We start from the raw sequence: 27,997 nt of genomic DNA on the forward strand, positions 1-27,997 counted from the left end.
AAAACTAAAATAAGTGAATACAATTTCTTTCAAATAAAAGTCTTATTTGACTTCAATAAGGATATCAAAAATTTACTGAAATAATGAAATTATTAAAAAAATTGACTGTAACTACGTGTTTGTTCGACCTGAAATGGACCTACTAATAAGCATAAAGTTGCCGATGCATGAACGAGAAAAGCAGCTTGGCTCCACCTCTAAATCTCTGTAGTAGTTAGATGTTAACTGTGTGGTTAGATTAGATTGATTATGTGGTTAATGTGTTTATTATCCAGCTTTAGTTAGACATGTGATATGTAGTTATGTTAATACCATCAGTCTTAGGTTGAATATATAAGGTAGTTATATTTAGTCTATGATTTTACTGAGAAGCATACTGCTTTAAGCCTGATTGGATGTCTAGTTTGCTATTAATTATGTGATTAGCATATTTGTTAGTTTAATTTTAGTTTAAACATGTACTCAGTTATATATTGGCTTGGCATTATATATTAGCCTTAAATTCCTGCTGTAGGACCTAAGCATGATTAATATACAGTCCATAGAAATATGTAGAATTTGTGGTCATTTCACTTAAATTTCCTCGGTTTAGCTATATGTTTGATCAATATAGTTATATTTAGCATGTAACGTTAGATGCGTAACCCTGTTTGGATCTTTATGTTTGTAAGTTTAGGAATGTATGAAAAGCATGTTATCCCTGTTCTTTATGTGGTACTGTCAATGTGAGATTCTTTGTTTAAACACATGAGCTGTTGGTTTGATAGATTCCACATCAATTCTAGCATACTATTTAGTCAAGACTGCCACCAAAATGCCTATGCTTGGATTGTTTGCTGGTTTAGTTGGTTTATATGTATGATTGAAGCATATGGATGCTGCTGTATGCTGATGCTATTGAACCCTGATATTGACCATGTGCTGCCATCTAATAATTGTCAGTATGCTTCGGTTAGTTTAACTGTTGTGTGATTTCTCTTAATGGCTAGTCAGGTCTTGTTGGTTTAAGATTATTTTTGAGTGGCTTGATAGGTGATTAAGCATGTGGCAGATTAATAGTCCTTTAGTGCAATTTGGGTTTAGTTAATTCATGTTTTAGTTGAATATATGCAAGAATGGTTTAAATGCCAATAAGTCTGTAACTCCACTTAGTCTCTGTCCAATAGGTAACTGATCCATATCATTAGTCTGTTATAAAGCTTCGATATAGTTTAGTTTATGGTTAATGATGTGCTTGCCAAGATGATTATAAGCATGTTTAGTTTGTGTTTAGCTACTGTTCACCACATATTTGTTAGGATGCCCCAAACGCATTATATGAGCCCATAAAGGTCTTGTATTCCTTAAGTTAAACTTTAGCAAGCATGACAAGTTAGTTTTCCTGCTTAGATCTTTGTACGTGACATATGTCTACTTCATCCTCTTCCATGTTTATATCAAGATTTTCACTAGAATCACTTAATCTAAATATTCACCTGTTAAAGAAGATCTAAAAAGGTTGTAATCATACATGAAGATTTTATCTTTTCTCTTTGAGGTCATGGGAGGTTATAAGGATATGCAAACTACGTAGTTACTCATGCTATGATATCTGCCCAGGTAAGATTAGTATAAAATCGAGTTGGAAAGCAATAGAGGTTTTGGGAAAGTAATCAGTTTTCTATCACTTTAGCATATGTTAGACCAGCTGGGTTCATCTACGTAAAATGAGCATACTAAAATGCGAGATTAAAGATTGGGTTATTGTAGGAGTTTTCCTTTTTCTTTACTATCCTGCCTGTGTTCATTTGGGTTAGCATGTTAGTCCAGTGTGCTTGAGATTTTGGCCCTTTTAGACTAATGTTTTTCCATGTAAGATTCTTAGTTGGAAATTAGACTAAGACATGAAACTCCCCTCGGGTATCCTTACCCCCCCTGAAATCTCGTGTTGTGCATTACTTCTGGGAAGACAAGTAACCTGTGCAATGATCCAATTTCCTTGAAAGAGATGAATTCTTGCGCGTACGTACCTCTTAACAGTGTGAATGTTTTACCTGATTGTTATATCCAGTGTTGTCGAATCCCTAAAATGATTGCATAACGATTCTTTGAATCCTGTCGATTCTTTCTTATTGTTATATGATGGTATTTGAAGTTTCTTTCTTTGAGTTATGAATTTTGCATTAATAACTATCTTGATCACACACTAATCCTTTTCCTTATCTTTCTTTTGCATGACCATCGCATATGAGTCCGAGGGACTCGTTCTTCTTCCGCATTCGATGTTGGGCTAAGGCCCAACGAAATACTATTTCCCTCTGTTCCAGCCCCCCTCTGTCCGCAGCCAAGGAAATAAAATGAAGTTCTGGGTCGAAGCCCAAATAGAAAAAAAAACAGCTGCAGCAGTACATGAAAGTGGGCTGAGCCCACTTCCATTATATCCACCCTTCCATTGTTTTATATTTTGCGTGCATTTAATGTGTATTGTATGACCAACATTTTGTTTGTTAATTTAGATAAACCTTAGTGACGTTAAGGGTTTTAGTTTAGTAATGGGTAGTTAATTCCACAAATTTACATTCACTTCTATTTTCTAAACTATTTATAGTATCTATAACATTTATTCGAGTAATTGATTTTCAAGTAGTATGCCTATATATTTCCGGATTAAAGGAATCATTTTTCATTCTTACCATCTTAGAAATTTCAAAAGCGTCGCTAACACACAAAATATGAATCTGATTATATTTTATAAACATTTTCAAGATTTATCCAATTATACATATTTTTAGCCGAAATTGGCTAAATAAAGAATGATAAAAATAGAAAGGAACTTATGGCCTTTTCATCATATTTAAGAATATAAGTCTAGGCATTTCTACACCATCGTATTCGTATAATATCATTTTTTTTATCTAAAGATCACATTTGTCAAATCATCTTTTAAAGGGCTATTATTCATAGGCAAATTACCTTATTTTACAAATCTTATTTTTTGAATAACATTACTATATTTTTATTTAAGACCTTAGCAACATTTATAAACTATTTTCCAAACATTTAAAAATATTTACACTTAGCCTAATTAATTGTAAGTCTGGTCGGATTAACCATTATTGATGGAACTTAGAGGATGCCTAATACCTTCCCTCTAGGTTAGTTGAACCCGTACCTAGAATCATTTGGTTTCGTAGACTTTAAAAGCAAAACCAACTTTAGATAATTACTTTAATTAATTTTAGGTGCCCTAATTCACCATGAATAATTAGGTGGCGACTCCTTAACTTTAAAATAATCCCGGAATTACCCGGATGTTGTAAACTATTTTGATCCCGGTTAAAATAGGGTATAACAATTCTGACTCAGACAGAGCGATAGACAGAGCTGACAATGAATCCAGTAAGCCCCGCACTTGTTTCGCGTGGGCCATCATGTTGCTGACTACTATAGTATACTAGTTTTTTTTGTTTTTTTTTTTTTCAAATCCTAGAGTTTTGCTCCTTAAGTCGGTCTTGTATATCTTATTTTGGCTTGCGTTAGTAAAGTATAGCTTGAGACTTATAAGTTTTGCGAAAGCCCATGGCCTGGGATTCTGATGCTCTATAAACTTAATATGTTGATATTGTAGCTTGTTGGATTATTTTACTGGGTGTTGACAGGTTTTGATTTATGGATTTTCTCCCAGGACAAAGGAAACTTTGCCGAAATCTTTACTAACAAGAAATGGTTCAGGCTTGCTCGGTCTGCTTGGGCTAACTGAGTGCCGGTCATGACCTAGGTAGGTGGGTCGTGACATTAAGTGGTGGGACTATTAACGGTAAGTTTGCGAATATTCTCAGGGGAAGTGATCAAAAGTGCACATTTCAATTATTTAAAAGTTAAATGTGCATATTCATATATAAGAGTGTTCATGGTTCGATTTGGGTTGGTTCTGGTCGAATTTTTATTTATTAAAACCAAGCTAAATATAATATACATTTATCAATTTGGTTCGATTTTAAAGAAAACTAGTGGTATCTTTCTCTTTTCTAATGGTATCTTTCTCTTTTTCCCCTTATGATTAGAAAAGAATTTTTCGTTATTTTTCAACTTACAATCCGTTATTACTCTTTTATTGTGGTGGCTATAATTTTCTTGAATTACGAGGAAAATGTGTTAAGATCTAAGCTTTGAATATGTACTTTCAAGGTTATTTTAGTAACATCAACAATTACTCGAATATAGTAGGGTTAACTAAACTGAACACCCCGTACTATAACTTAGTTACGGATTGATTCCCTGTATTTTAAAATCAAACACTTATAGCCCTATATTATGACAATCCTGCACTGAAAATCACAAGAGGGGGTAAGTGTAGAACTATCACAGTACAGGAGAAGAAGTGTTTCATTTTAAAATACAGCAGGTCTATCTATAACTGAGTAATACTACAGGGGTGTTTATCTAGTATAATAAACAGGGCCTGGTTCCAAACGAGCGCAGTCCGTGTTGGTAACACAAGTTAGCAAGAGAACAATCGAAGAAAGGTTGAAGCAGAGAAATGGCGTCGAATGCAGCTGCGCCCTTTTGGAGATCGGCAGGGATGACTTACATCACATACTCAAACCTATGTGCCAACCTGGTCAGGAACTGCCTTAAGGAGCCCTACAAATCCGAAGCTCTGTCTCGGGAAAAGGTCCACTACACCATCAGCAAATGGGCTGATGGCAAGCCTCAGAAACCCAGTAAGCAATCCCGATCTAACATACTTATTACTGATTTGATTGGTTATTTGGTCTTCTTAGTACTGATTTGATTGCTTTTATACAGCTATAGATCTTTTTGTTTTATTGTTTCAAATGAGCTGATTAGTGATGGGTGTTCCTTTTCTTTAGTGTCTTTAGAATGAATTAACGCAAATTTGTTATTTGGGGGGGTTTCTACTGTAATTGATAAGTTAGTGGTCTATAAATCTAGGGTTTGTGTTCGTGGTGGAAATTGCAATTCTAGATTCTATGATATGTGTGACTATTGTTTTATCTGTGCCTTTCTATGCCTCCCCTTGATTGGTTAAATTTGCCTGATTATAGTGTTTTGGGTTCTTACATGAATATTAAAGGACATTTGGTTTTCTTGTCCCTTTACCATGTCCTTCATAGAGAAATGTGAGGTTTATTTAGCAAAAACACTAGGGGATTTTTGTCCCATATGTTCAAGCTGGTGAGAAGTAGCAGGTACCTATGGTATTAGTCGATGTGCGTGCAAGACACCACGGTATAAAAAAGTGTTAGCTATTCCCGATTTCAAAACTTATAATTAGGTTTAGGGCACTGATTTCCTTGCTGAGTGAATTTTCCACCAACTTTTACAGTGGGAAGTTGGAATATGACGAGGATTTTGAGTATTGTTAAGTTTACTTCAAACATTTTAATATAATTATTGGGTTTTTTGGTTTCTTCCCTCTTGTCGTAATTATATGTCTCCAAGGGTCCTTCGTGCCATTGTTTTCTAATATTGTGTGGTATTTGGTTTCTTTCCTCTTTACCGCATAGCTTATGTTGGATTTGACAATTATATGTCCTCAAGACATAATTCCTTCTTGCCATTGATGTCTAATTTGTAGATTAGATTGGTGGTCTCTGAAATTAGAGATTCTACATCCTCAGTTGTTAGAACACATTTCATGTTACCTGAGGTCTTATATTGCCAGAATTTTTAACACTACAACAGCAACAATTACGCCTCAGTCCCAAACAAGTTAGGTCAACTCTTGTTTTGCTGATAGAGGATTAACCAAATGCTTAAACTTAACCTTGATGTTCCTTATCCACTCCAGTTCATCTCTTGACCAATTTGTGAAAAATATGTAGTGTGTTCATTTTTTCATGTTTATATGTTACCTTTAAAAACTAGTACTTATAATTATTTTATGGTTTGGTTGACGATAAACTTAGGGATATATGATAATATTAGAAGTGGGGATGGGGCGTGGAGATGGTGCATTGGTAATATATTGGGGTATTCAAAGATTGATAATAATGTTTGTCATGTTTACCATACAATGTCTTCTTTTATTTAAAACTGACATATGTACATATTGAGCGAAAGAGAACTTAATAGAGGATGGAGTGGAGGATCAGAATGGAGAGACAATGTGCTCTATTGATTGATATTAACGTGTGACTGTAATCTAAAGATATATTATAGACACGCTCACGTGCATGCATCTTCTCTTTAATTGGATTTGGCTTCTAGATGCTGAAACTAATAAATTATTGGATCTATAAAAATTTGGAATTCAGCTTGTTGTGTGACCTTTCTTTAATTAAAAAGAATAGTCTTATCGATAAGACTGTGTTCATGTGTTGCTGTGGTGGTTGGATAGTTTGATACTAGTTTCTAAAAAGCTTGATACAAGAAGGCAGAACAGAAAAGTAGTGTGATTGTGCCATATGTTCAATATGTTTCTTACTTTAGTGCATTTACTGACAGGATTAAATTTCATACTTCTACATGCTTGTTGTGTGTTCCTTTTGGTGTTTCAGATACTATTTTCGTTTTGGTGGGTGTGGAGGATGGGCTTGACTTGTCTATACATTTGCTATATGCTTTATTTGTCTGATTGGCTTGACAATCAGTAGTTTTTTTTCTTACTGACAAACGTTTCTGCTGATCTTTTCCACAGCAATCCGTTCAGACACTCCGGAAGACTGAAAATAAGGTTGAATCTCAGGCATTGTTTCTTCTCGAGTGTCTTTGTACTGCCTTGGCACTAGACAGAGTGCATGTCTGCTGGAGGTTGATTTGGGACATTTTATCTTTCAATAATATAGCCAATAGACTTTGATCTTTTTCTGTTGGATGCAGATGATATAATTTTTCTCTTGTTTATGTTGAATCTTATTGTTTTGAAATCCAAGTGAGTTGATGATCACAATTCACAAGTTTGCAATACTGCCTAAGCAGCGTTAAGGAGAGCGTAGTCCTTGGACAATAGCTCCAAAGAAAGCACAGAGTCAGCTAAAGCGTGTTGAATTTTTGTCAGTCTGAAACTATAATAAGCAGCAATAATTAAACATCGCGGATGAATCATAAGACGAATGTCAACGAAGTCGTCCCAACGGGAAGACAACTAATATAGGCTTGCTTTAATGAGATACCAAGCCATATCATTGTCTTTCTCTTAAACTAAATTAATGAGTGTATTGACAGGTTCGTTCCATCTCGAATTTGTCTTATCATTCCAACGGTTTTAACTTTTGGCAATCTTGGCTTTTAACCGTTCTTTTCTTTTCCTTCTATATTATTTTTTTGAGAGGGTGTTGGATTTATGAGTGCTTGCCGTGGGAGACGAAGGTAGAAACTAAACTAAGCAAACTGGTAAGTGGTTCAATTGGTGAATGCTGTAGAACAAAGAGAACGAGTACACGTAAAACAAAAACAAAACAAGAGAATCCAATGCTAACTCTATAAGCAATCTTCTTTTGGTTTAGTCATTTTCCTCTCTTTATTTGAGAAACCAGATAATGCAAAAATAATGTTTTAGGGTAAAAAGACTACTTCCTTTTTACTCCCCCGCCTCATTGCTAATAAGACGTTATTAGCGTGATAATGTTGTACGCATCATGATGTATCGAATTTGTCCAATTGACTGTTAAATTTTTAAAAACACTGACTCATCGGGTGATAAAGTACAATATTATGATTTGCTTTTACAAATTATAAAATTCAAAGTTTTTTTGGGACTTACCACTTGCTTTGTGTTAGGTAAAACGTCTATTTTGAAAATTACTAATGTGTTCTGAAATATAAGCTAATAAATCAAAGTTAATTTTACGTAAAAGTATCATATTAATTTAAATTAAAAAATTCTTAATTGTAGTATTTGCAAAATATATTAGTAGAACAATTGAAAGGAGTGAATTGTAAAGGGCATGGACCGCGAATGAAAAACCAAGAAGGTACCGGCAGTAAACAAACATAGCTAAGAAAGAGAAAAATGGGTAGCGTGGGTAGGCTGGCTATTAGCGAACCAACAGCAAACAATTTGCCCTTTTCTACATTTTCTCTTTCTACAATTCCGCCAACCAACTAATCATAATCATAATTTTCAGCAAACTATGGCGATACCAATTCTGACCACATAGGATTAGATCTACCCTTTTGATATTATTCAGTTCCTTCTCCTCCTATTTTTGCTGCTTGAACCCTAGATTGACCTGATGGCTTCCGTGAAATCCTCTCGGTCAAGAGCACACGCGGTAACTCCGTCTAAAGGTGGAATGAACAAGGATAGCGGCACTAAACTCGAAGAAAATCTCAACGTCTTCAAATCCGATAATTTCGATGCTGATGCCTTTGTTCAGTCCAAATGTCATTCTCTCAACGAAAAGGTCCTATTACCCTCTCCTTTTTTTCTTCATATAATGATTGAGTGTTTCAACTCCACGTCTGATTCATTTAAAATTATTGAGTCCATTATTTTTACTCGACATAAGCTATAGGATTTAGCCGACTGCTGACGATCACTCGTGTTTTTACCTTAATGTTGAACGCTCTTTACCTACATAGTCATCACTTAGATATATTTGTATACGTTGTAAAATGTGTAGCTCATTCTTCAAATTAATTGGCACTTCATATGCTTAAAAGTTGTATTGTAACAATGAGCATCTTAAAAGTACATATTGCACTTCTTTACAATTTCTTGATTTCCGTATCAGCTCATTCTAATTAGTAGATGTCATCTCAATATCCTCTAGTATTTACAATAATGCTAGTGATGATTGCCAATTTCAGCCCGTCTCCTGAATTTACTAGGACTTGTTGCACAAAATGTGGTTATATGGAAAAATGTTGTTAACAGTTGAGGATTTTCTTTTCCTAGAGGCTTTTCAAAAAAAAAAAGGCTTTTTTCTTAGTCTCTAAATTGTTTGGAGAGAAAAAGAGAGACATGAACCATTTAAGCATTATCACATATCATATGCCTCCCTTAGTGCATATTTGTGCCCGGGGGGTGGGATGAGGCTGAATGAGTAGGTATTGGATGACTGTCCTGTCAAAGGACGAGTCATCTCAAAACCCCTTTAATCCCAATGTAATCGACTACTTAATACTGGTATTAATAGTCAGGGGATAAGAGTCTTACCATGTTAGAACTTAAATAAGAGTGATAACCCAGAATTTTTAATTACCAAATTATAGACGTTTTATTTAACCAAATGTTTATTCGGTTAGACAAACTATAATGCGTATTGTCTTCTTAAGTTTTCTTTTAAGTAAGTAAACTAGTTTGTTTACATAAAATCGCAGCCCCAAGAGGGTACTGATGGTACGCAAACTTGTCTCTTCTATGTATGTAAGGAGTATATGAAGTCTACGACTATATCTAGATCATTCTCAAAAAGACTATATGTAGATCATTTACGACATTCATCCTTCCACAAATCTTTAAGTACTTTTGACACCTGATTTTTAGAAATAAAATATGTTCCATCTCTCTCTCAAAACATCCATAATGTCTTTCTAATCATACTGTCCAAAACATACAGAAATGAATAGTCTTCCTAGTTTGTTTCTGTCCCTGTATTTGGACATTGTTTTTTCAAATTGGCAGATTTTACCCGCTTGTCCGATCTATCGATTAGTTTTTAGGCTTTCTCTTTCTTGCTGCATTCCTGTTTATTAGAATAGCTTTATGATGATTAGTAATTAGGTTTTTTAGTGTACCAATAAAAACTAGTTGTTTTTAGAATCTGATGGCACTATATATGTTATATTTCTCTGAATTTTTTGGTTTAACGAATTAACAAAGTTAAATGAAATAAAATTAGAATTCATATTTCCGCAGTATTTGGTCAATTGTATTTTTAAACATAACATGTATTCATAACGAGCCAAATATATGACATGATTAGATGTTCTGATCCAGATTTTTTTTTTTTTTTTTTTTTTTTTTTTTGTTAATCAAACATTTGTAAAAGATCTTATATGAAGGTTACTTGCCCAATGATGTATCCAAGGCCAGGATGACCCATCCATGGTGAGGCTGACTAATCCCGAGATGTTCAACCGTGAATTTCCAGTTCATGAGCCAAAACATGCTCTTATAATTAATCAAACACAAGCAGTTGCACTAAAGCTTACTATTGCTAATAATTTTAAAATTCTACCTCTTTCTCGATCTATTCCTCCTTGCTTCCGCCTGTATTCTCTATTTTATGTTGGAGGAGCAATGGCACAAGTACGATATTCCTTGCTTCAATCATAAATCTAATTAACACCTTTTAATGAGGGCCACCCTGTTGCGAAACATACTCTGGATCTTGTTCCTGCCGCAAGACATAGATAGCTGCTGAGTCAGCTTCGTATTTTATAGTGGCAATGCTGTTGCAGCTTGTTATTGCACTCGTTTCTGATATCATAATTTTTCATTAGCATCTCTTAGTGAGTATGACACTTGTTTGGGAACATGCCCTGAAGTCTGTTCCTGACACAGAGACATATATAGCTTTCTATTCAGCTTCATAATACATTTTGAAACTTTTCAGCTTTTGTTTTGGCCAGCCAGACCACATCTTGAGAGTTGGGACTATAGGTAGTTGCTTGTTGACAAGTCGAACATGGCCATAAATCTGGAAATGAGTGAACGCTAGTGATGATAAATACTTCCAGGAGCTGATTGTTCTTTTTCTTTCGTGGTCATAATATAGAGGATGGAATACTTCATTAGTAGGGAAACAAGTAATTCTCAGAATCTTTTAGCTTCGGAAGGGTATTCAGCTCACCTGACTAAATTGTTCCGCGATCTGAATATGGTTTTAACTGCAAGGACATATTTGGGTGTCCATGTTTTTCTCCTTGGCCGTTATATTCTTTTGTGCAATGAATGTGGCGAGTGTTGATAGAAGTGTCTTTCGCTTTGCAGGAAATAAGGCAGTTGTGTTCTTATCTATTGGATCTGAAAAGGGCTTCTGCTGAGGAAATGCGCAGAAGTGTCTATGCCAACTATACAGCTTTCATCCGGTGAGTGCTATATAGCTGCTATGGGCGTCTGAAACTGAAACACCTGTGAAATAAGAGAAGTTTCCTATTGGGAATGATACTCTGACCTGCCACTGCCTTTTCAAACTGTTGTATATTCTTTATCTGTAGTGTGGGGCAACCTTGACTGTTGTGTTTGATCAATGCTTGTTTTTTCTTCGTTTACTTGCAGCACATCAAAAGAGATATCAGATTTGGAGGGTGAACTGTCATCCATGAAAAACTTGCTATCTACTCAGGCAACTTTAATTCATGGTTTAGCTGAGGGAGTTCATATTGATTCTTTGTCTGATGTTGTTCCAGAGTCTACATCCAATAGCTCTTCTACTGATGAGGTTAGGGAGCCTTCAGACCTAGAGAAGTGGCTTATAGAGTTTCCTGATCACCTAGATGTTCTATTAGCTGAAAGGAGAGTAGATGAAGCGCTGTCGAGTCTTGATGAAGGAGAACGCATAGCGTCAGAAGCAAAAGAGAAGAAAACGTTAGGTCATGCTGTGCTGTTGTCACTACAAACTGCCATTGCTGAACGTAGGCAAAAGCTAGCTGATCAGCTAGCTGAAATTGCCTGTCAACCTTCTACTCGTGGTGCAGAGCTTCGTGCTGCTATTTCAGCTCTTAAAAAGCTCGGGGATGGGCCCCGTGCTCATAGTTTGCTTCTTAATGCGCATTACCAGAAATACCAGTTCAACATGAAAAATCTTCGTCCATCTAGCACCTCTTATGGAGGAGCTTATACTGCCGCCCTTTCACAGCTCGTATTCTCTGGCATTGCTCAAGCAGCCACCGATTCATTGGCTATTTTCGGTAAAGAGACAGCTTATACATCCGAACTAGTGATGTGGTCTACTAAGCAGACAGAGGCATTTGCACTTTTGGTCAAAAGACATGCATTAACTTCATCAGCAGCTGCTGGTGGCTTACGAGCTGCTGCAGAATGTGTTCAAATAGCATTAGGACACTGTTCCTTGTTGGAAGCTCGTGGACTTGCACTTTGCCCTGTGCTTCTGAAGCTTTTTAGACCAAGTGTTGAGCAAGCGCTAGATGCCAACTTAAAACGAATTGAAGAAAGCACTGCTGCTTTGGCAGCTGCTGATGATTGGGAACTCACATATCCACCATCAGTCACACGCACATCCGGTAGGCCAGCCGGTACTGCTCTTGGTTCGACAGGGGCATATCAGCATAAACTTTCAAGTAGTGCTCATAGGTTCAATTTGATGGTTCAGGTAATGACATTGTCACAGAACTAATGACCTGATAAAGATAAATGTATTGTATTCCTCACGAGCACCTGCTATTTGTGTTAATATAGGCAGAAGCCTACCTTAGGCGCCTTCTTTTCTGCGTTTGTGCTTAATTTACTTTTTGATTCCTTTGGTTTCCACCATTCATAATTGTTAGGTCTGCTTTTAGTTCTTTATTTTATTTTATTTTTGATGACAAGGGAACCCGCAGCCGCTACCTTTTGGGTGCTCACAGGGTAAACCCCGCTCCTGTGCAATAGCCCGCAGACCACACGGGAGAGATAACCCGCACTAGGTAAGCCATGTGCGACAAGCTCGACGCAGAAGGCAAAATCCCCTACTTTGTAGGCAGGGGGTTTCGAACCTGAGACCTCCATTATGAAAGCCCCATGCTCAACCAACCGAGCCACTCTATTTTATGTTATCTGCTTTCAGTTCTTTATGTTATTTTGAAAGATATTTGAAGGTTGCAAGTGAAGCAGAATTTGCCCTTTAATCCTCCATCGTGTGCTTAAGTATGCCATTATATTTCATTTAGCTTTTCAGAAGACTATCTTTGTCGTCTACCCTCTTTATCTAGTAGTTGGTGGTGTTTGAGTGCACTTACGTCATTAGAAGCAAGAGATCTTCCTCACTATGGTCATGAAATGACGTCAATGCAACATGAAACGTTGTAAGAGCACGTCTCTCCTCTTACCATCCCCAGAATATGGATCCCAATTACTTAAACCTTTTATATGCCAACCTGTCCTGTTCATGCAATGCATTCCTTTCTCAACTTTGTTACTGCTTCTTGGTTGTAGATGGTCAACACAGATTATTAGCTAGATCTTACTCCGTCTCATATCAAACATGATTATTTTGATTTGTTACAATGTACTTTAGTGTTAATCTATTCCTTATCAGATTTCTTTCTGTTTGCAGCATGAAGTCTGCATTCAATGTTCTTAAGAAATCTTTTTGTGTATGATGGTGTTGCCAATGGCCCTGATGTCTTTTACTTAATTACTTTGCTACTTTCCTACTTATCTAGGATTTCTTTGAGGACGTGGGACCACTGCTGAGCATGCAGTTGGGAGGGAAAGCTTTGGAAGGTCTATTTCAAGTGTTTAATGCTTATGTGAACACACTTGTAAGAGCTTTACCTAGCTCCCTGGAGGAGGAAGCCAGCTTTGAAGATTCAGGGAATAAAATTGTTCGAATGGCCGAGACTGAAGCTCAGCAAATTGCTTTGCTTGCAAATGCATCTTTATTGGCGGATGAACTATTGCCGCGTGCAGCTATGAAGCTTGCTCCCTTTTCTAATCACAAGGATGATCTTCAAAGAAGAGCTTCAGATAGGCAAAGCCGTCACCCTGAGCAAAGGGAATGGAAAAAGCGTCTTGTGAACTCAGTTGACCGATTAAAGGATAGCTTTTGTCAGCAACATGCTCTGGATCTTATTTTCACCGAGGAAGGGGACAGCCATCTCACTGCAGAAATGTATATAAACATGGAGGGGAATGCAGACGAGATAGAATGGTTCCCTTCTCTAATATTCCAGGTGCAGTTTCTCTTCCTGGTTTTTCCTTGCTAACACTTTCAGTCATTAGGCCGTTCAACTACGAGGTCTGCTGAAATGCTGACGTCTTTATTATGTGTTCGTTACTGCAGCATTAGCATTTGCACCCGCTTCTTAGCAAATATGAGCAATTTTTTATACTTAAAATCACTAGCACTAAGAAAACCGTGTAATAGCTTAGATCTTAGTATTTGTAGATACTTCATTATTAACACTAAGCGAACAATGTAAGAGCTGAGATCTTCATTTTCTGGTTAATCAGTGACAATATAATAAACTAAGCTGTTATTGTGATATGAGCACCACTTTTTCCTAGTGTCTATTTGTCTTTTGTTTGTATGATTCCAACTTAACTAATGCATATGGTTTGATTTTTCTCGAGTTTTAGTGGTCGTTCCTGTCTATACATAAGCAACTGTTTATGATTTTGATCTGTGCTTTGTGATTTTGCCAGGAACTTTATGTCAAACTAAACAGAATGGCTGCCATAGCTGCTGATATGTTTGTAGGAAGGGAAAGATTTGCAATATTGTTGTTGATGAGGCTCACAGAAACTGTCATCTTGTGGCTTTCACAAGATCAGAGCTTTTGGGATGACATAGAGGAAGGACCAAAGCCATTGGGTCATCTTGGTCTTCAGCAGGTTTGCAGTTACTGGTATCCAGTTATCTTGTTTTTTCTCTCCACTGCCGATACGTTTGTAACAATCTATGTTTACCATTGAACATTTTGTAGTTCTATTTGGATATGAAGTTTGTCACATGCTTTGCTTCACAAGGACGATACCTGTCTAGAAATTTGCTTCGGGTTGTCAATGACATAATCTCTAAAGCAATGTCAGCCTTTGCTGCAACAGGGATGGATCCATATAGGTATAAATTCCCCTCATATTACCAAATTTCATTCGTTTACCATTTATCTGATTGAGTACATTTTGCAAATCATTAAGGGGTCGTTTCTTTACATAGAAGAAATAATCCCGATGTATGTAATTAATACTATGGGATAAAACTCTGCATTAAGGGGCCAGCTGCTTCAACCTATGTTCCGCCTTACAGAGCTAAATCCTATATAATTTGTACATCTAAATGATCTGTTCATGCTTTAGCTTAACCATGGATATTGCTGGCAGTGTTCTCCCTGACGATGATTGGTTTACCGACATTGCTCAAGATGCGATGGAGAGGCTGAGCGGAAAGCCCAAAGTTGCTAATGGGGAAAGGGATCTGAACAGTCCAACTGCCTCTGTCTCAGCCCAATCTATGTCCTCTGTTAGATCTCACGGGAGTTATTGATGTATAATTAATTTTTCTGTTGTAAAATATGTGATGAATGGTTTATCTTGGCTTGGTTAGCAAATGTATTGATAGAAAGCTTCTATTGTCTTCCTCTTTATCTTTTTAAGGTTCCTTTTTGTTTTGTTGGGAAATTTGTAGATTGTGCTGGATGGTAGTGAGTTTAGGAAATTCTTTGTAGTGTTCCTCAGGCAAGCATTTGGAATTTGTATATCTTGATTTTATTATTTGATCTCGAATCCACAGGTTCTTTGTCTCTTTTATATGTTCGTTTACAAACCCAAAGGTAATTCGTAAGATGATGCCAATGGAGCCAACGATTGAAGCCCCTATGAACCAGGGGAACAGGTCTTGATTCTTTGCATCTTAATCGGTTCGAAATTATTGATCAAGTAAAGTTCTCTTCCCTTTTCTGACATCCCTTTCCTATCCAGCTTAAGTCATGATGATGCAATTGTCATCAAGGAACTGTCAAGTTGTTATGAAGTTTGGTCAATGGTGCTAATGCTTGTGCATTCCATGCGTTAGCACCGGATGTGCTCATAATTATAGCTGTGGTGACATGTATGATCTCTATTAAATTTTCTCTAAAATTGCAGCAGTATCATGAACTAGAACTACTGCTTGGTTACCCGCATTCACCGTTCTTGATGGGATCTTTGAGGTCAGTTATAGTAAGCTGGAGCCACTACACAGTTAACACGGGTATCGAACTGGTTTATAACTTGATGTTAGCACCAAAACAACAGAAACCAAGAGTCACCAAAAGTCTTGCTTAGTTGCTTTGATATGTCTAACCTACGATCATTCATAGGAATGTTTTAAGAATCAAAAGTTTCCAGGTCTTGAACAAGGGACTCTCTAGGGGCAAAGACTACACTTGAGAAGGAAACCAGATGATCACTCCAACTTGCTTTTGTATACCGATCAGAAAAAAGAAGAAGATCAAAATTAGCTTACGAGAGGTGAAGATTATTCAAAATTAAATAAAGAAACCGTACTACACTAAACTGAAAATCAGTGAGGAAGTAATAATTGAGTTGGCAATTCTAGCCACGTGTCTGTCATGTAAAGTCAAGGAAAACATGAATGCATGCAGTTCACATATCTTAACAGAAATGGACATTTGTGCATGATTTGTCTATGCCTATGTAATCTCTCTTCTAACTGTTTTTACTTCTATGCGACAAAGCTCAATGAGTTGGATGTGAGAGAGACGTGGCTATAGTTGGCTTTGAATGTCAAATTAATAGACTTTTTTCATTTATTTCCCCATAAAGACCAGAATCCATTAACCAGGAAGACGGGTACTCAAAACTTCAAATTCATTTAAGGAAGAAAGCGATGTGAGGGAAGATTTTTCAGCATTCTCCACTGTAAGCTGGTAGCTTCTCGAGTTACTTTTTTGAGACTGAATTTTTTACTCCTTAGTTAGTTAATTAAACCTGAGTGGACTAATGATTGATATAATGATTATTGTTGCTGCATTTTTAAAGCATAAGGAAGTTGCTCGGTAGGTGTCTCTATGATGTTGAAATGTGTGTGCGTTATAACTCCTACATTATAAAACTAGTTCAACTAGTTAGTTGTTTAATCTTTTAATTTGGGGGTCAACTTTGAAGCCTACTGATTTCCTAGTCATTTACTTCATTGTTTGCCTTAATCGACATATCAGATTCTTTATTCAGTTCATCAGTAAACAATTCTATCTTTCACAGTCAATGATCTCTAATCCAGAAAAATTACACTACCAAGTCAAGTAGTACTCGAGAATAGAAATAATGCATAAAATAACAAAATAATGGTCCTAGTCTGAATCTTCAGTTAGTTGTGTACTAGCTCTGTTAACTGTTCCATTTCCTATTTTATCCGAGTTTTTAAAATATTTCTTTTTCTATGTTTTGGATTTATAGAATTATACTTATCTTTTGGGTCTTACATTTCCTATTTGAAGCAACTGCATTATAGTAATACATTTTAAAAAGGAACAACCTAACTGTAAGGTATCTTGACATCAAAATATCAGTAACAAGCCTGGACTTTTACCAAGTCAAGTACTCCAGAACCACCCCCTAAGTACCTAATTCATTTTTAAATTTGTGATATATGGAATAGTTTGAAACATCTTGACCAACAATTCAGGTGCATCCAGCATTGGAGGAGATGAAATTGATCCTACTATTCTCCGTTTCACTCTGGATGTGTTCCTCTTTCAGCAATTCACTAAGGACCAGCTTTCAAAATCGCACTTCCTACTTCCAAGTGGGAGTGATTCTTGATTTGAAGTCAGAAGTTGGAAGCATGGGCCTAAGCTGCATGTCCATGGCCCTCTCTGATTTCTATTCTGTTCACAGTAACTACTCGACGAGGCTGTCTCTTCATGTTAGGGACTCTCAAGGACAAGTCATTGAAGCAGCTGCTGCTGGTACATACACCTCAGCTCCCCTATTCCATGCACTGTATATTATGCACACACTCACGTGCTGAGTTTGGTTTAGTTCATGTGCAACTCTAGACTCTAGAGGACGTTCACTCAACTAATGGTACTTATATCAAGAAGTCACTTTTCTTTGTTTTGTAACAGAAAAGTCACTCAACTATTGTCATTTCCCCTACAAAGTTGAGTGACTTTTCTGCTACAAACCAAAGAAAAGTGACTTTCTTAGATAATTGCAATAGTTGAGTGACCTTTCGGTTACAAAATAAAGAAAAGTGACTTTCTGAGATAATTGTTGTTAGTTGAGTGACCGTCTGGTAAATCAACTCTGCAGCTCTAGGTAGGAACTAGGAAGTGATCATGTGACACATGCCTTTCACCATCAATCAATAAAGTTATTCTAACCAGACTCTGTCTGTAGTTTGATTGCTAAAACTTAAAAGTGGCATGGGAAAGAGAAGCTGTTTTTAGGGTCTATTCCGGTGATAAATTAATCAACATTCTTTGCCTTGTTGCAGGTCTGTATTTGTTGAAAGATGTCAAGGTAGATGCAATCTTAGGTCCTGAGACATCTGCAGAAGCCAACTTTCTGATGGATCTTGGAGACCGAGCTCAGGTCCCCATAATTTCTTTTTCTGTAACAAGTCCTTCTCTTCATACTCGAACTCCTTACTTTGTTCAAGCCGCCCAAGGTGATGACACTCAAGTTGGTGCAATTGCTGCCATAGTTAAAGCCTTCCAGTGGAGTCAGGTTGTTATCATCTATGAAGACTCAGAATATGGCAGTGGCATTGTCCCGTACTTATCTAACGCATGCCAAGACGTGAATGCTCACATTTCATATAGAAGTGTATTTCCTGTTTCAGCAAGTGATGACTTTGTACTCAAAGAGCTATACAAGATGATGACTTTACAGACGAGGGTATTTGTGGTCCATATGTCAAATAATCTTGGTGCCCGGCTTTTTCTGAAAGCCAACGAAATAGGAATGATGGAAAAGGGTTATGCATGGATCATCACCAGTGGACTAACGGATTTAGTCTACTTGATGGATTCTGATGTTGCTGAAGCAATGCAAGGGGTATTAGGTGTGAAACCTCTTATACCAAAATCTAAACAGCTCAACTCTTTCGCCCATAGGTTGAAGAAAAAGTCCCTAGATAAAAGTGCTGGCATCGCACGAGCAGATTTGAGCATTTTTGGCTTGTCGGCATACGATACATTGTGGGCGCTGGCTATGGCTGCAGAAAGAGTTGGATTAAAAGAGCCACCAAAGGCTTTAGAGAATTCAAGTGTTAATCTCAGTGTCTCAGACCTTTTCAATTTTAAGACATCACAAGTCGGTCCACAACTTCTAAAAGCAATGTCAGAGACCAAATTTGAGGGGCTTACAGGGAAGTTCCACCTTGTAGATGGCAAGATGGAGTCATCATCCTATCAGATAATTAATGTGGTTGGGAACGGACAGAAGGAGGTCGGAGTATGGATTCCATCTCTTGGAATAAGAAGGGAACTGAACATGAACATCACAACTCATCATACACGCTCAAGGGAATATATCGGGCGTATCATATGGCCTGGTGATTCAACAGTTGTGCCCAAGGGCTGGGAAGTTCCAATGTCTGGTAAAAAACTAAGAATCGGGGTGCCAGTGAAAGCTGGTTTTGTGGATTTCGTGAGAGTAACAAGCGACGGTCAGGCTAATGCCCGCATAATCAGCGGATTCTACATAGACGTGTTCAAATCTGTCATGGAAGCGTTGCCATATGCTGTGCCGTATGAGCTTGTTCCCTTCGAAAATCCTGATGGCTCTAGTGCAGGAACTTATAATGATCTTATTTACCAGGTGTTTCTTCGGGTAAGCTAGGCTGCTAGCCTATTTGGCCAAGCTTCTCCAAGGCCGAAGATTTAAAAAAAAAAAAATGCTTTTTTTTCAAAGTTGAGGTGTTCGGCCAAGCTTTTTAGAGAAGAAAAAGTGCTTTTGATAGTAGTTGTTGGAAAAACTGAAAAAAGTAGCCTCTCCCAAAAGTACTTTTTGAAAAGCACTTTTATGAAAATACACTTAGAAGCACTTTTTAAAGGCTTGGCCAAACACTAATTGCTGCTCAAAAGTTCTTTTCAAATTGATTGCCAAACACAAACTGCTTCTCACCAAAAATACTTTTTTGAAAGCACTTTTCAAAATAAGCTGATTTTAGAAGCTTGGCCAAACAGGGTTAGGTGTCTTCAAGACTATGTTTTTCATTATCTCCTGGAAAATCTGTAAGTGAACAGTTACTAACTCCAGTCTGCAATGATGCAATGTATGCAGAACTATGATGCTGCAATTGGTGATATAACTATCACAGCGAACAGATCAAAATACGTGGACTTCACGTTGCCATTTGCAGAAGGAGGAGTTCTTAGCATCGTACCAATCATGTACGAAGATGTAAATGATATATGGGCTTTCCTAAGGCCCCTAAAGAAAGAACTCTGGTTGACAAGTATAGCATTTTTTTTCCTTACGGGTCTGACGGTCTGGATACTTGAGCATAGGGTAAGCTCTGCCTTTCGAGGACCTCCTTCTCAACATGTTGGCATGATCTTCTACTTTCCCTTCTCAACGCTAGTATTTGCACACCGTGAGTACTAAATAAATCTCTCAGATTTGATTTTAACATTTTCCTCTATAAGAGAGTACAGGACTCATGATGTCACAAATATGTTGCAGGAGAAAAAATAGTGAACAACTTAGCTCGACTGGTTGTAGTAGTATGGATGTTCGTCTTACTAATCCTGAGCTCCACTTACACTGCAAGCTTATCATCAAGACTAACCGTACCAAAGCTTCAACCATCAATCACAGATGTCAGAGAGCTCATCAAGAATAGAGATTTTGTTGGCTGCCAAGAAGGCTCATTCATAGTGGACTTCTTGAAAAAACAAGGATTTGAGGGCTCCAGGATCAGGACATTCACTTCCCCAGATGACTGTGATGCAGCCTTGTCTAGAGGAAGTAAAAATGGTGGCATATCAGCATTCTATGATGTCATTCCCTACTCCAAGCTCTTCCTATCCAAACATTGCGACAAATACATAACAGTCGGGCCCACCCATCGCACGGATGGCTTTGCCTTTGTAAGACATTTTGATCTCCCCTGAGTGACATTTTAGTATAGACGCTAAGTTGCTAAGGCGTGCGCCTCATCGCCCATAGGCTTTGTTTTAAGAAGCAGTACCAGGCAATAAATATAATTGGTAAACTGATACCTTAAATCGTTAAAAACAGTACAAATGGATTCTTTGAGATTAGGAATGAAAAATTAAAATTTATAAGAAAAACTTACAACTACATCTTTTCATCTAAAAAAAAATAAAAACTTAAATGGTTTTTAAACTTGATTATGTGATTTTTACTTCATAGGTTCCACTAAATTATAGTTATTTCTCTGTTAAAGCCTGCGTTTTTCACTTTCGACTACTCTGTTTTGTGCTGCAGATGACTATCTCATGCTACTGTCTACTGAACTTTGGTTTAAAATGAAACAGGCTTTCCCTAAAGGATCTCCTTTAGTTGCTGATGTGTCTCGTGCAGTCATAGAACTAACAGAGAATGGGAAGATACTGGCAATGGAGCAAAATTGGTTGAGGAATGAACCAAACTGTGCAGGACCAGATGACAGTATGAACTCAATCACGATCTCGTTCCAAAGTTTCAAAGGCCTTTTTGCCATTACTGGAGGAGTTACAGCAGTATGCCTCCTCATTTTCATAGCCAGCTACCTCTACAAGTATAGAGATTTCCACCGCAGTATCTCGAATTCACGAATCACAATTTGGTCAAAAGTTGTTGCAATTTGCAGACACTTTGATCAGAGATCTCTCTCATCTAGACAACCACAAGATAAACTTCCAGAAGCTGGAACTATTCAAAATAGTTCTTCAGAAAATTCTGTTCAACCAACAGATTTGCCAAGAAATCATTCTAATTCCAATTTAGTAGTGTCAACTGCACCAGAAGAGTTACACGATGCCAGTGCAACGATTCATCATTCGAATTTGGAAGACATGTCTGCTGCACAACACTCAGGAGTAATCCATCCTTCTGCCTAACTGAGTTGAAGATACTTTTCAGGGCGATTTTCGTTTTCTTTTTGGCCTTCTTGGACTGTGAAGTTTCTCCAGTACATATTACCAACTAATTGTGCAGTTCTTTCATTTCTAACTTGTTAAACTTTTCCATGCCTCATCTTTGTCAACATCTTGTATTCTGATTATAAGGGATAATGAGAATCAAACCAATTATAAACTGCAATTTCTTAACTGCCGCGGTTTCTACTCCTGCTAACAGTTTATCACATCGTTGTTACTGTCCTGAAGCGCCAGGAGATTTTACTCGTTGCTGTCAATTTGGAGAATCCAATTTCACTCCCTCTTGGTTGAAAGGAATTCCTATAGATCAAACAAACAAAGTAAAGAGTCCTAATACAAATATTGGGATAATATAGAACTGTCTGATTCATAAGGATAGGAATAAGCCGCATGACTGAATTTCTCCATACACATTCCCCAACTGCATTTTGAATTTTGGATGTTTGGGTTTGGGTTGCATTTTGACCCGTTGGATTACACCATTTGACCCATTTCATCCAATAGTTGGATGAGCCATTTGAAGTTGAACTCGTTGAATCACGTTAACAACTGAATCATAACCCAACCGTTCTAAACTTTGAACAAGTTGGCGAGTTACTAAAAAAGGGGTTGATTTTGCCCCCCTATAATGTTAAATGTCAATGACATATGAGCTGTCTGTCACAGCTTTATGTTTACTCTATTGCCAAGACTTTATTACTCAGGCTGAAGTCAAATTCATGTACACAAGATGCACCCCTTGGTCCCTACGCGCTAGGACCGCAAACTTGTTGAATATCGAACTTGGAAAATACTACTAGTTGATAGTCTCCACTAGTTCCAAATTACCCCTTTGACATTTACACTTTTTTCTGTATGTTTCCAAACTTTGATTTGTACCTCGGCAGGACAAGACAATTGTTTGTCTCATATAGGTCTCTTAGCAACGTGTTGCCACATAATCTAAATGAGGGAAGACGTTGTTGTCCATGTACGAGAAAAAAGATGTCTAAGCACCTCATAGCAGTAACTACACAGTAAATTGAAGATAGATGACGAACGTAGACCTAGTTAGCATCCAATCCAGATATAAAGTCAATACTAGGAAAAATCAAATGATGTTAAAAATTAAGCCGGCTTCATAAATTAGGATAGACATTTGCAACCATTGCTTTATAACTTGTTTTTCTATGAATTGTTTAACCTTTCAGAGATTTATACGTCAGTAGAAAATATAAAGAATCATTTTTGGTACTTCTTATTTTTTATGTTATTTTATATAATACCAGTCCGAGGTGAATTTACATAGAGTAACATGATCAGTGATAATTCATATAGTAGAACCCAACTTGTTTGGAGCTGAGGGTTGTATGACTTGATAACATCCTGGTAGTTTTATATACTAAAGGTCTGAGAATAACTAAGACTTTACCAATAACATTCACTCTCCCCATATCCAGGAAGTTTCACAGCATATTTTATTTTTGACTTCTATGCATATACAACAAAACCGTAAAAAAGGAAAGATATACAACAAAATCAAATCTATGCACATGCACCTTAGTATACAAGTCTTGGTCAACTGATGCCTATATAAGCAGCACAGATATAAGAATACTGTATATTGAATTAATCAATTAGTATTCTTCCTTGAAAAAGCAATGAACATCTCCTTCCATTCCATTCTTGTTGGTCTCCTTATTACAATGAGTTCCGCCTTGTGTTGCTCTGGCGCCTCGGGTGGCGACGGCTCAGTTATTAGCTTTCAAGTGGGTGTGGTTCTTGATTTGGAAACAGAGCTCGGGCACAGGGCTCTTGACTGCTTGGCGACTGCCCATTCCGACTTCTATGCACGCCATCCCAACTACACAACAAGATTGGTTCTTCATGTCAGGGACTCCAAAGGAAATGTAATTGATGCAGCTGCTTCGAGTAAGTATACTTTCCTCTTTTCCTTTTAAGATTTCCTTTCCTCTGTCAGAGACAAATCTATGTTAATGTTCATTTTCCAGTAGATACAGTACTAATAAAAGGGAAAAGATGAAGTACCTGCGAGGATCAGTGTAGAATTCAGAAGCAAAACAATTTTCTTTAATCCAGAAACACGACGCTGCAGTTGATAATGGGAACTGCTAGCTTCAAAAGCTAGCGCGGGGATACTGAGGTCACTATATCGTCAACCTCAGTACATTATACCTAGAACAACGGTCTTCTTTTCCTTTTTTTTTGCCCTCACTTTTTGACTTCATTTATTGATGTAGCTACTACTACTACTTCTGGCAGGGGTGGAGCTAGAAGCCCGGATACGCTCTGCCTAAATGGACAAAAGTATATTTGTGTTAAGAAATTCAGTAAATGTGTACAAATATTAAATTTATAACCTAGTTATTACCACTTGAAGTCTTTGTGCTAAAATCTAGAACCCATAAAATTGAAATCCCAACTCCTCCTCTGACTTTTAGGTTCCAGCAAGTATGTGATCAACCGCCTTGAACGCTTCTATCAATTTCAGTAATTTACCCGCAGTCAGTCTGATCAGCCATATCATGATATCTGGTCTGCCTGAATGGACTGTGTACATGCCTACAATTGGAAAGTTGTACAAAATTTAGTAGGAGAAGTTTTCGGGAAATAAAGTCCATCTTACTCTTGTATAAAAACTGCAGGTCTTGAATTGTTGAAATTTGTAAAGGTTGATGCAGTAATCGGGCCTCAGAAATCCACACAAGCCAACTTCATGATGAATCTTGGAGAGAGAGCTCAAGTCCCGATAGTATCTTTCTCTGCAACCAGCCCTTCTCTTCAACCTCGAACTAAATATTTCGTTCAAACAGCCCAGACTGATGACACTGAGGTTGGTGCCATTGCGGCCATTGTCAAAGCCTTCCAATGGAATCAGGCTGTGATCATTTATGAAGAATCAGAGTACGGCAAAGGCATTGTTCCTTACTTGTATAACGCCTTGCAAGACATCAATGTTCTTATTTCCTACAAAAGCCTCATCCCTGTATCAGCTGACGAGGATTTTATACTCAAAGAGCTGTACAAGATGATGACTATGCAGACCAGGGTATTCATAGTACATGTATCGCATTCTCTTGGGCCCAAGCTCTTTCTAAAAGCCAGGGATATAGGTATGATGAGCGAGGGCTATGTCTGGATCATCACTAGTGGTCTTATGGACTTGCTTCCCTCCATGAATTTACATGTTGTGGAAGCCATGCAAGGCGTATTGGGGGTAAAGCCACTCATTCCCAAGACTAGCACTGTTGAGTCCTTTAGATTGCAAAAGACAAACTTTGACCTCGCCAATCCTGGTTATAAACCAGCAGATATGGTGAGTATTTTTGATGTATGGGCATATGATACTATATGGGCACTAGCTATGGCTGCCGAGCAAGTTGGAACTCACTATCCAGAAGCTTCTGACCTCAAATTTTCTGACCTATTCAACCTTCCTATCTCAAAAACAGGTCCTAAACTTCTCAAAGCAATTCTGACAACTAAGTTTGAAGGGCTTGGAGGGATGTTCCATCTAGTTGATGGAAAGTTGTATCCAACATCATATAAAATGCTAAATATTGTTGGAAATGGAGAGAAAGAGGTTGTAGTCTGGACACAGTCTCATGGATTCAAGAGACGCAACACTAGCGACGATTTTAATTCAACCTCAAAGGAGGATTTCAGTAGTAGCATCATATGGCCAGGGAGATCTAGAGTGGTACCAAGGGGATGGGAAGTTCCAGTGAGGGGTAAAAAGCTAAGAGTTGCAGTGGCAGTGAGGCCTGGTTTTGAGGAATACTTGAATGTGATGAGGGATTCGAGGACAGGTGCTGTTCAATTTAGTGGGTATTACATAGATGTATTCAAATCAGTGATGGCAGCTTTACCATATGCAGTGCCTTACGCCTTCTTTCACTTTGAGAAGCCGGATGGCTCATGTGCAGGGAGTTACAATGATCTTATACATCAAGTGTTTCTTCAGGTAACTATAGTATAAACTAGTACCGGTATCCAGTTAGTCGTTCCTCTTATTTCCTTACCAGATTCTGTTTCTATTCTTTGACCCTGTAAAATCAGACTTATGATGCTGCCATTGGAGATATTACAATCACAGGAAACAGATCGAATTATGTGGACTTCACTCTGCCATTCGCAGAAGGAGGAGTGGTCAGAATTGTTCCAATTACCTATGAGGATGACAATGATATGTGGACGTTCTTGAAGCCCATGAAGAAAGAACTATGGCTCACAAGTATAGCCTTTTTCTTTGTCACGGGTTTAGCTGTTTGGATTCTTGAACACAGGATAAGCTCAGCTTTTCGGGGTCCTCCTTCACACCATCTTGGCATGATCTTCTATTTTCCCTTCTCCACTTTAGTATTCGCACACAGTGAGTTGATCACCTGAAAAAGCATCTTTTTCATCTCGCATGAATGACTTTACCCGACTTATATTTATTCTGACATTTTATTTTGTAGGAGAAAGAATAGTGAGCAATCTGGCTCGTCTGGTTGTAGTAGTATGGATGTTCGTAATACTCATATTGAACTCCACTTACACTGCTAGCCTATCATCAAGATTGACAGTACAGAGGCTACGACCAGCTATTGCAGATGTGAAGGAACTCATCAGGAAAGGACATTCTGTGGGATGTTACCAAGGCTCATTTGTATGTGATATTTTAAGGGGGATGGGTTTTAAGGACTCAAAGATCAAGATGTACAGGCTCCCAGAAGATTATAAAGAAGCATTGTCATATGGAAGCACGAGCGACAACATATCAGCATTTTTTGATGTGGTTCCTTACTCCAAACTCTTCCTATCAAAGTACTGTGACAAGTACACCATTGTCGGCCCTACCTTTCGCACTGATGGTTTTGCCTTTGTAAGAATAAAAGCCTCTAAGCTCTACTTGGTCTTGTCTCCTTGTAGTATATTTGATGGCGTTTGGGTCAGCTTCTGCGCACCTCAACTATTCCACTTGATGCCTGCTACCTCCTACTAGCACAAGTGTTGGGTAGCTCTGCCCACCAAGGTTTAGGCAGATGGGAAGAAATCAACTATTTTTTTATTTTTTTTTTGTCTCCACCGGGATTTTAATCTAAAGACCTCATGGTTTTCGTCCCACTTTATTGACCACTAGGTCGCACCCTATTATACATAATATTAAGAATTGTTTCATCCCTTTCCCCCTCGTAGTGTATATTAATAATAGATTCATCCCTTTCCCCAGATGGTGTACTCATTTGTTTTTTGAAACTCAACAGGTTTTCCCGAAGGGAAGTCCTTTAGTGGCTGATGTCTCTCGAGCAGTTATCAAGCTAACAGAGAACGGTGAGATGTTAGACATTCAACGGGAGTGGTCCATAGATGATCCCACATGTAATGGCCCAGACAGCATTGAAACCTCAGTCAGTGTCTCACTCCAAAGTTTCAAAGGGCTCTTTGCTATAACTGGCACTATCACATCTTCATGCGTACTTATTTTCATAGTCAGCTATGTTTACAAAAACAGATGCTCTCTTCAGCAAATTTTGAATTCCAGAACTACCACTTGGTCCAAAATTAAAGAAATAGGGAGACACTTTGACCAAAGAGACCTCTCATCTCATCCTTCTATCATGGCAAGAAACCCCCAGTTTATGTATCCAAAACCAGAAGAAATTGTTTCTTCATCACATTCTGTTGACTTGTCCAACTCTAATCTAATGGTGCTCAGTCTGCCTATGAATATCCTTTCCGCTCACTCTAACAACATTGCAGTGCCAAACATACCTACAGATTCAACTTTAGCTAACTCTACTGTTTTGGCACCTGCTTTGCCAGAAGAATTAAGCACCGCCATTGATGCCACTGACAGGGACAACAGCAATGCACAACTAGACTCCTAGCAGATTCCCGTTCAAAATTCCAGTTGAGGGGACTGAACATGATTTTACACATTTAAGGAATAGCCTTCTTTCTTTGATTGCTTTTGGGTGTACCTTGGAAATCGTAGAGAATCATGTTATAATGTAGTTTCTCTACTTTTTGGTATACCTCTTGTATACAGGAGTCTTTTTCTTCCCATTGTTAATAATATTATTTACCTTATCAAAAAAAAATCCAGTTCATGATGTGTAGATGCAGAATTTAGATGTAGCAAAAATAGGAAGAATAAGATCTGGTTCTTTAGCATCTTTCTGAACTCGGATATCATGCCCCACTAGTAACTGCAGCCTGCTACGGATCTAGGAAACCAGCTTGCACCCAGTACTAAAAGGTAAATAATATGCACCACGTCTCCCACCATGATTACAAATGAATCCACACACTTATCACCACAACCCAGTACCCCAATAAA

General features: G+C 37.8%; 4 protein-coding genes and 1 long non-coding RNA gene across 6 annotated transcripts; 4 read left to right on the top strand and 1 right to left on the bottom strand.

The window, feature by feature from the left end:
* The first annotated feature begins 4,468 nt into the window (after positions 1–4,468).
* Positions 4,469–6,895, top strand: LOC132055247 (ATP synthase subunit epsilon, mitochondrial). Its single transcript, XM_059446969.1, has 2 exons — positions 4,469–4,703; positions 6,644–6,895. Exons 1-2 carry the CDS (start codon positions 4,520–4,522, stop codon positions 6,670–6,672), a joined length of 213 nt encoding a protein of 70 aa, XP_059302952.1. The 5' UTR covers positions 4,469–4,519; the 3' UTR covers positions 6,673–6,895.
* Positions 6,896–8,010: 1,115 nt separating this feature from the next.
* On the top strand, positions 8,011–15,359 carry LOC132055246 (exocyst complex component EXO84B-like). The gene is made up of 7 exons (XM_059446968.1): positions 8,011–8,351; positions 10,886–10,983; positions 11,174–12,227; positions 13,279–13,788; positions 14,261–14,449; positions 14,542–14,678; positions 14,939–15,359. The coding sequence occupies exons 1-7, from the start codon at positions 8,181–8,183 to the stop codon at positions 15,099–15,101; spliced, it is 2,322 nt and encodes a 773-aa protein (XP_059302951.1). The 5' UTR covers positions 8,011–8,180; the 3' UTR covers positions 15,102–15,359.
* An 877-nt stretch (positions 15,360–16,236) lies between these two features.
* On the top strand, positions 16,237–21,762 carry LOC132055249 (glutamate receptor 2.8-like). Of its 2 annotated transcripts, none has more exons than XM_059446971.1 (6): positions 16,237–16,485; positions 17,244–17,526; positions 18,057–19,396; positions 19,850–20,162; positions 20,252–20,658; positions 21,070–21,762. In XM_059446971.1, the coding sequence occupies exons 2-6, from the start codon at positions 17,265–17,267 to the stop codon at positions 21,631–21,633; spliced, it is 2,886 nt and encodes a 961-aa protein (XP_059302954.1). In that variant the 5' UTR covers positions 16,237–16,485; positions 17,244–17,264; the 3' UTR covers positions 21,634–21,762. The 2 variants fall into 2 exon arrangements, with proteins under 2 accessions (XP_059302954.1, XP_059302953.1); XM_059446970.1 differs by having other exon boundaries at positions 16,237–16,477.
* Positions 21,763–23,024: 1,262 nt separating this feature from the next.
* Positions 23,025–24,387, bottom strand: LOC132055252 (uncharacterized). The gene is made up of 3 exons (XR_009414549.1): positions 24,044–24,387; positions 23,701–23,961; positions 23,025–23,625 (listed from the first exon to the last, which is right to left on the bottom strand). It is a non-coding gene; the product is annotated as an uncharacterized LOC132055252 (long non-coding RNA).
* On the top strand, positions 23,027–27,961 carry LOC132055251 (glutamate receptor 2.8-like). Its single transcript, XM_059446973.1, has 5 exons — positions 23,027–23,583; positions 24,318–25,636; positions 25,732–26,044; positions 26,133–26,539; positions 26,922–27,961. The coding sequence occupies exons 1-5, from the start codon at positions 23,313–23,315 to the stop codon at positions 27,543–27,545; spliced, it is 2,934 nt and encodes a 977-aa protein (XP_059302956.1). The 5' UTR covers positions 23,027–23,312; the 3' UTR covers positions 27,546–27,961.
* Positions 27,962–27,997: the final 36 nt, after the last annotated feature.

This window comes from Lycium ferocissimum, chromosome 5, assembly GCF_029784015.1.
Source record: "Lycium ferocissimum isolate CSIRO_LF1 chromosome 5, AGI_CSIRO_Lferr_CH_V1, whole genome shotgun sequence".
Lineage (NCBI taxonomy): Eukaryota > Viridiplantae > Streptophyta > Magnoliopsida > Solanales > Solanaceae > Lycium > Lycium ferocissimum.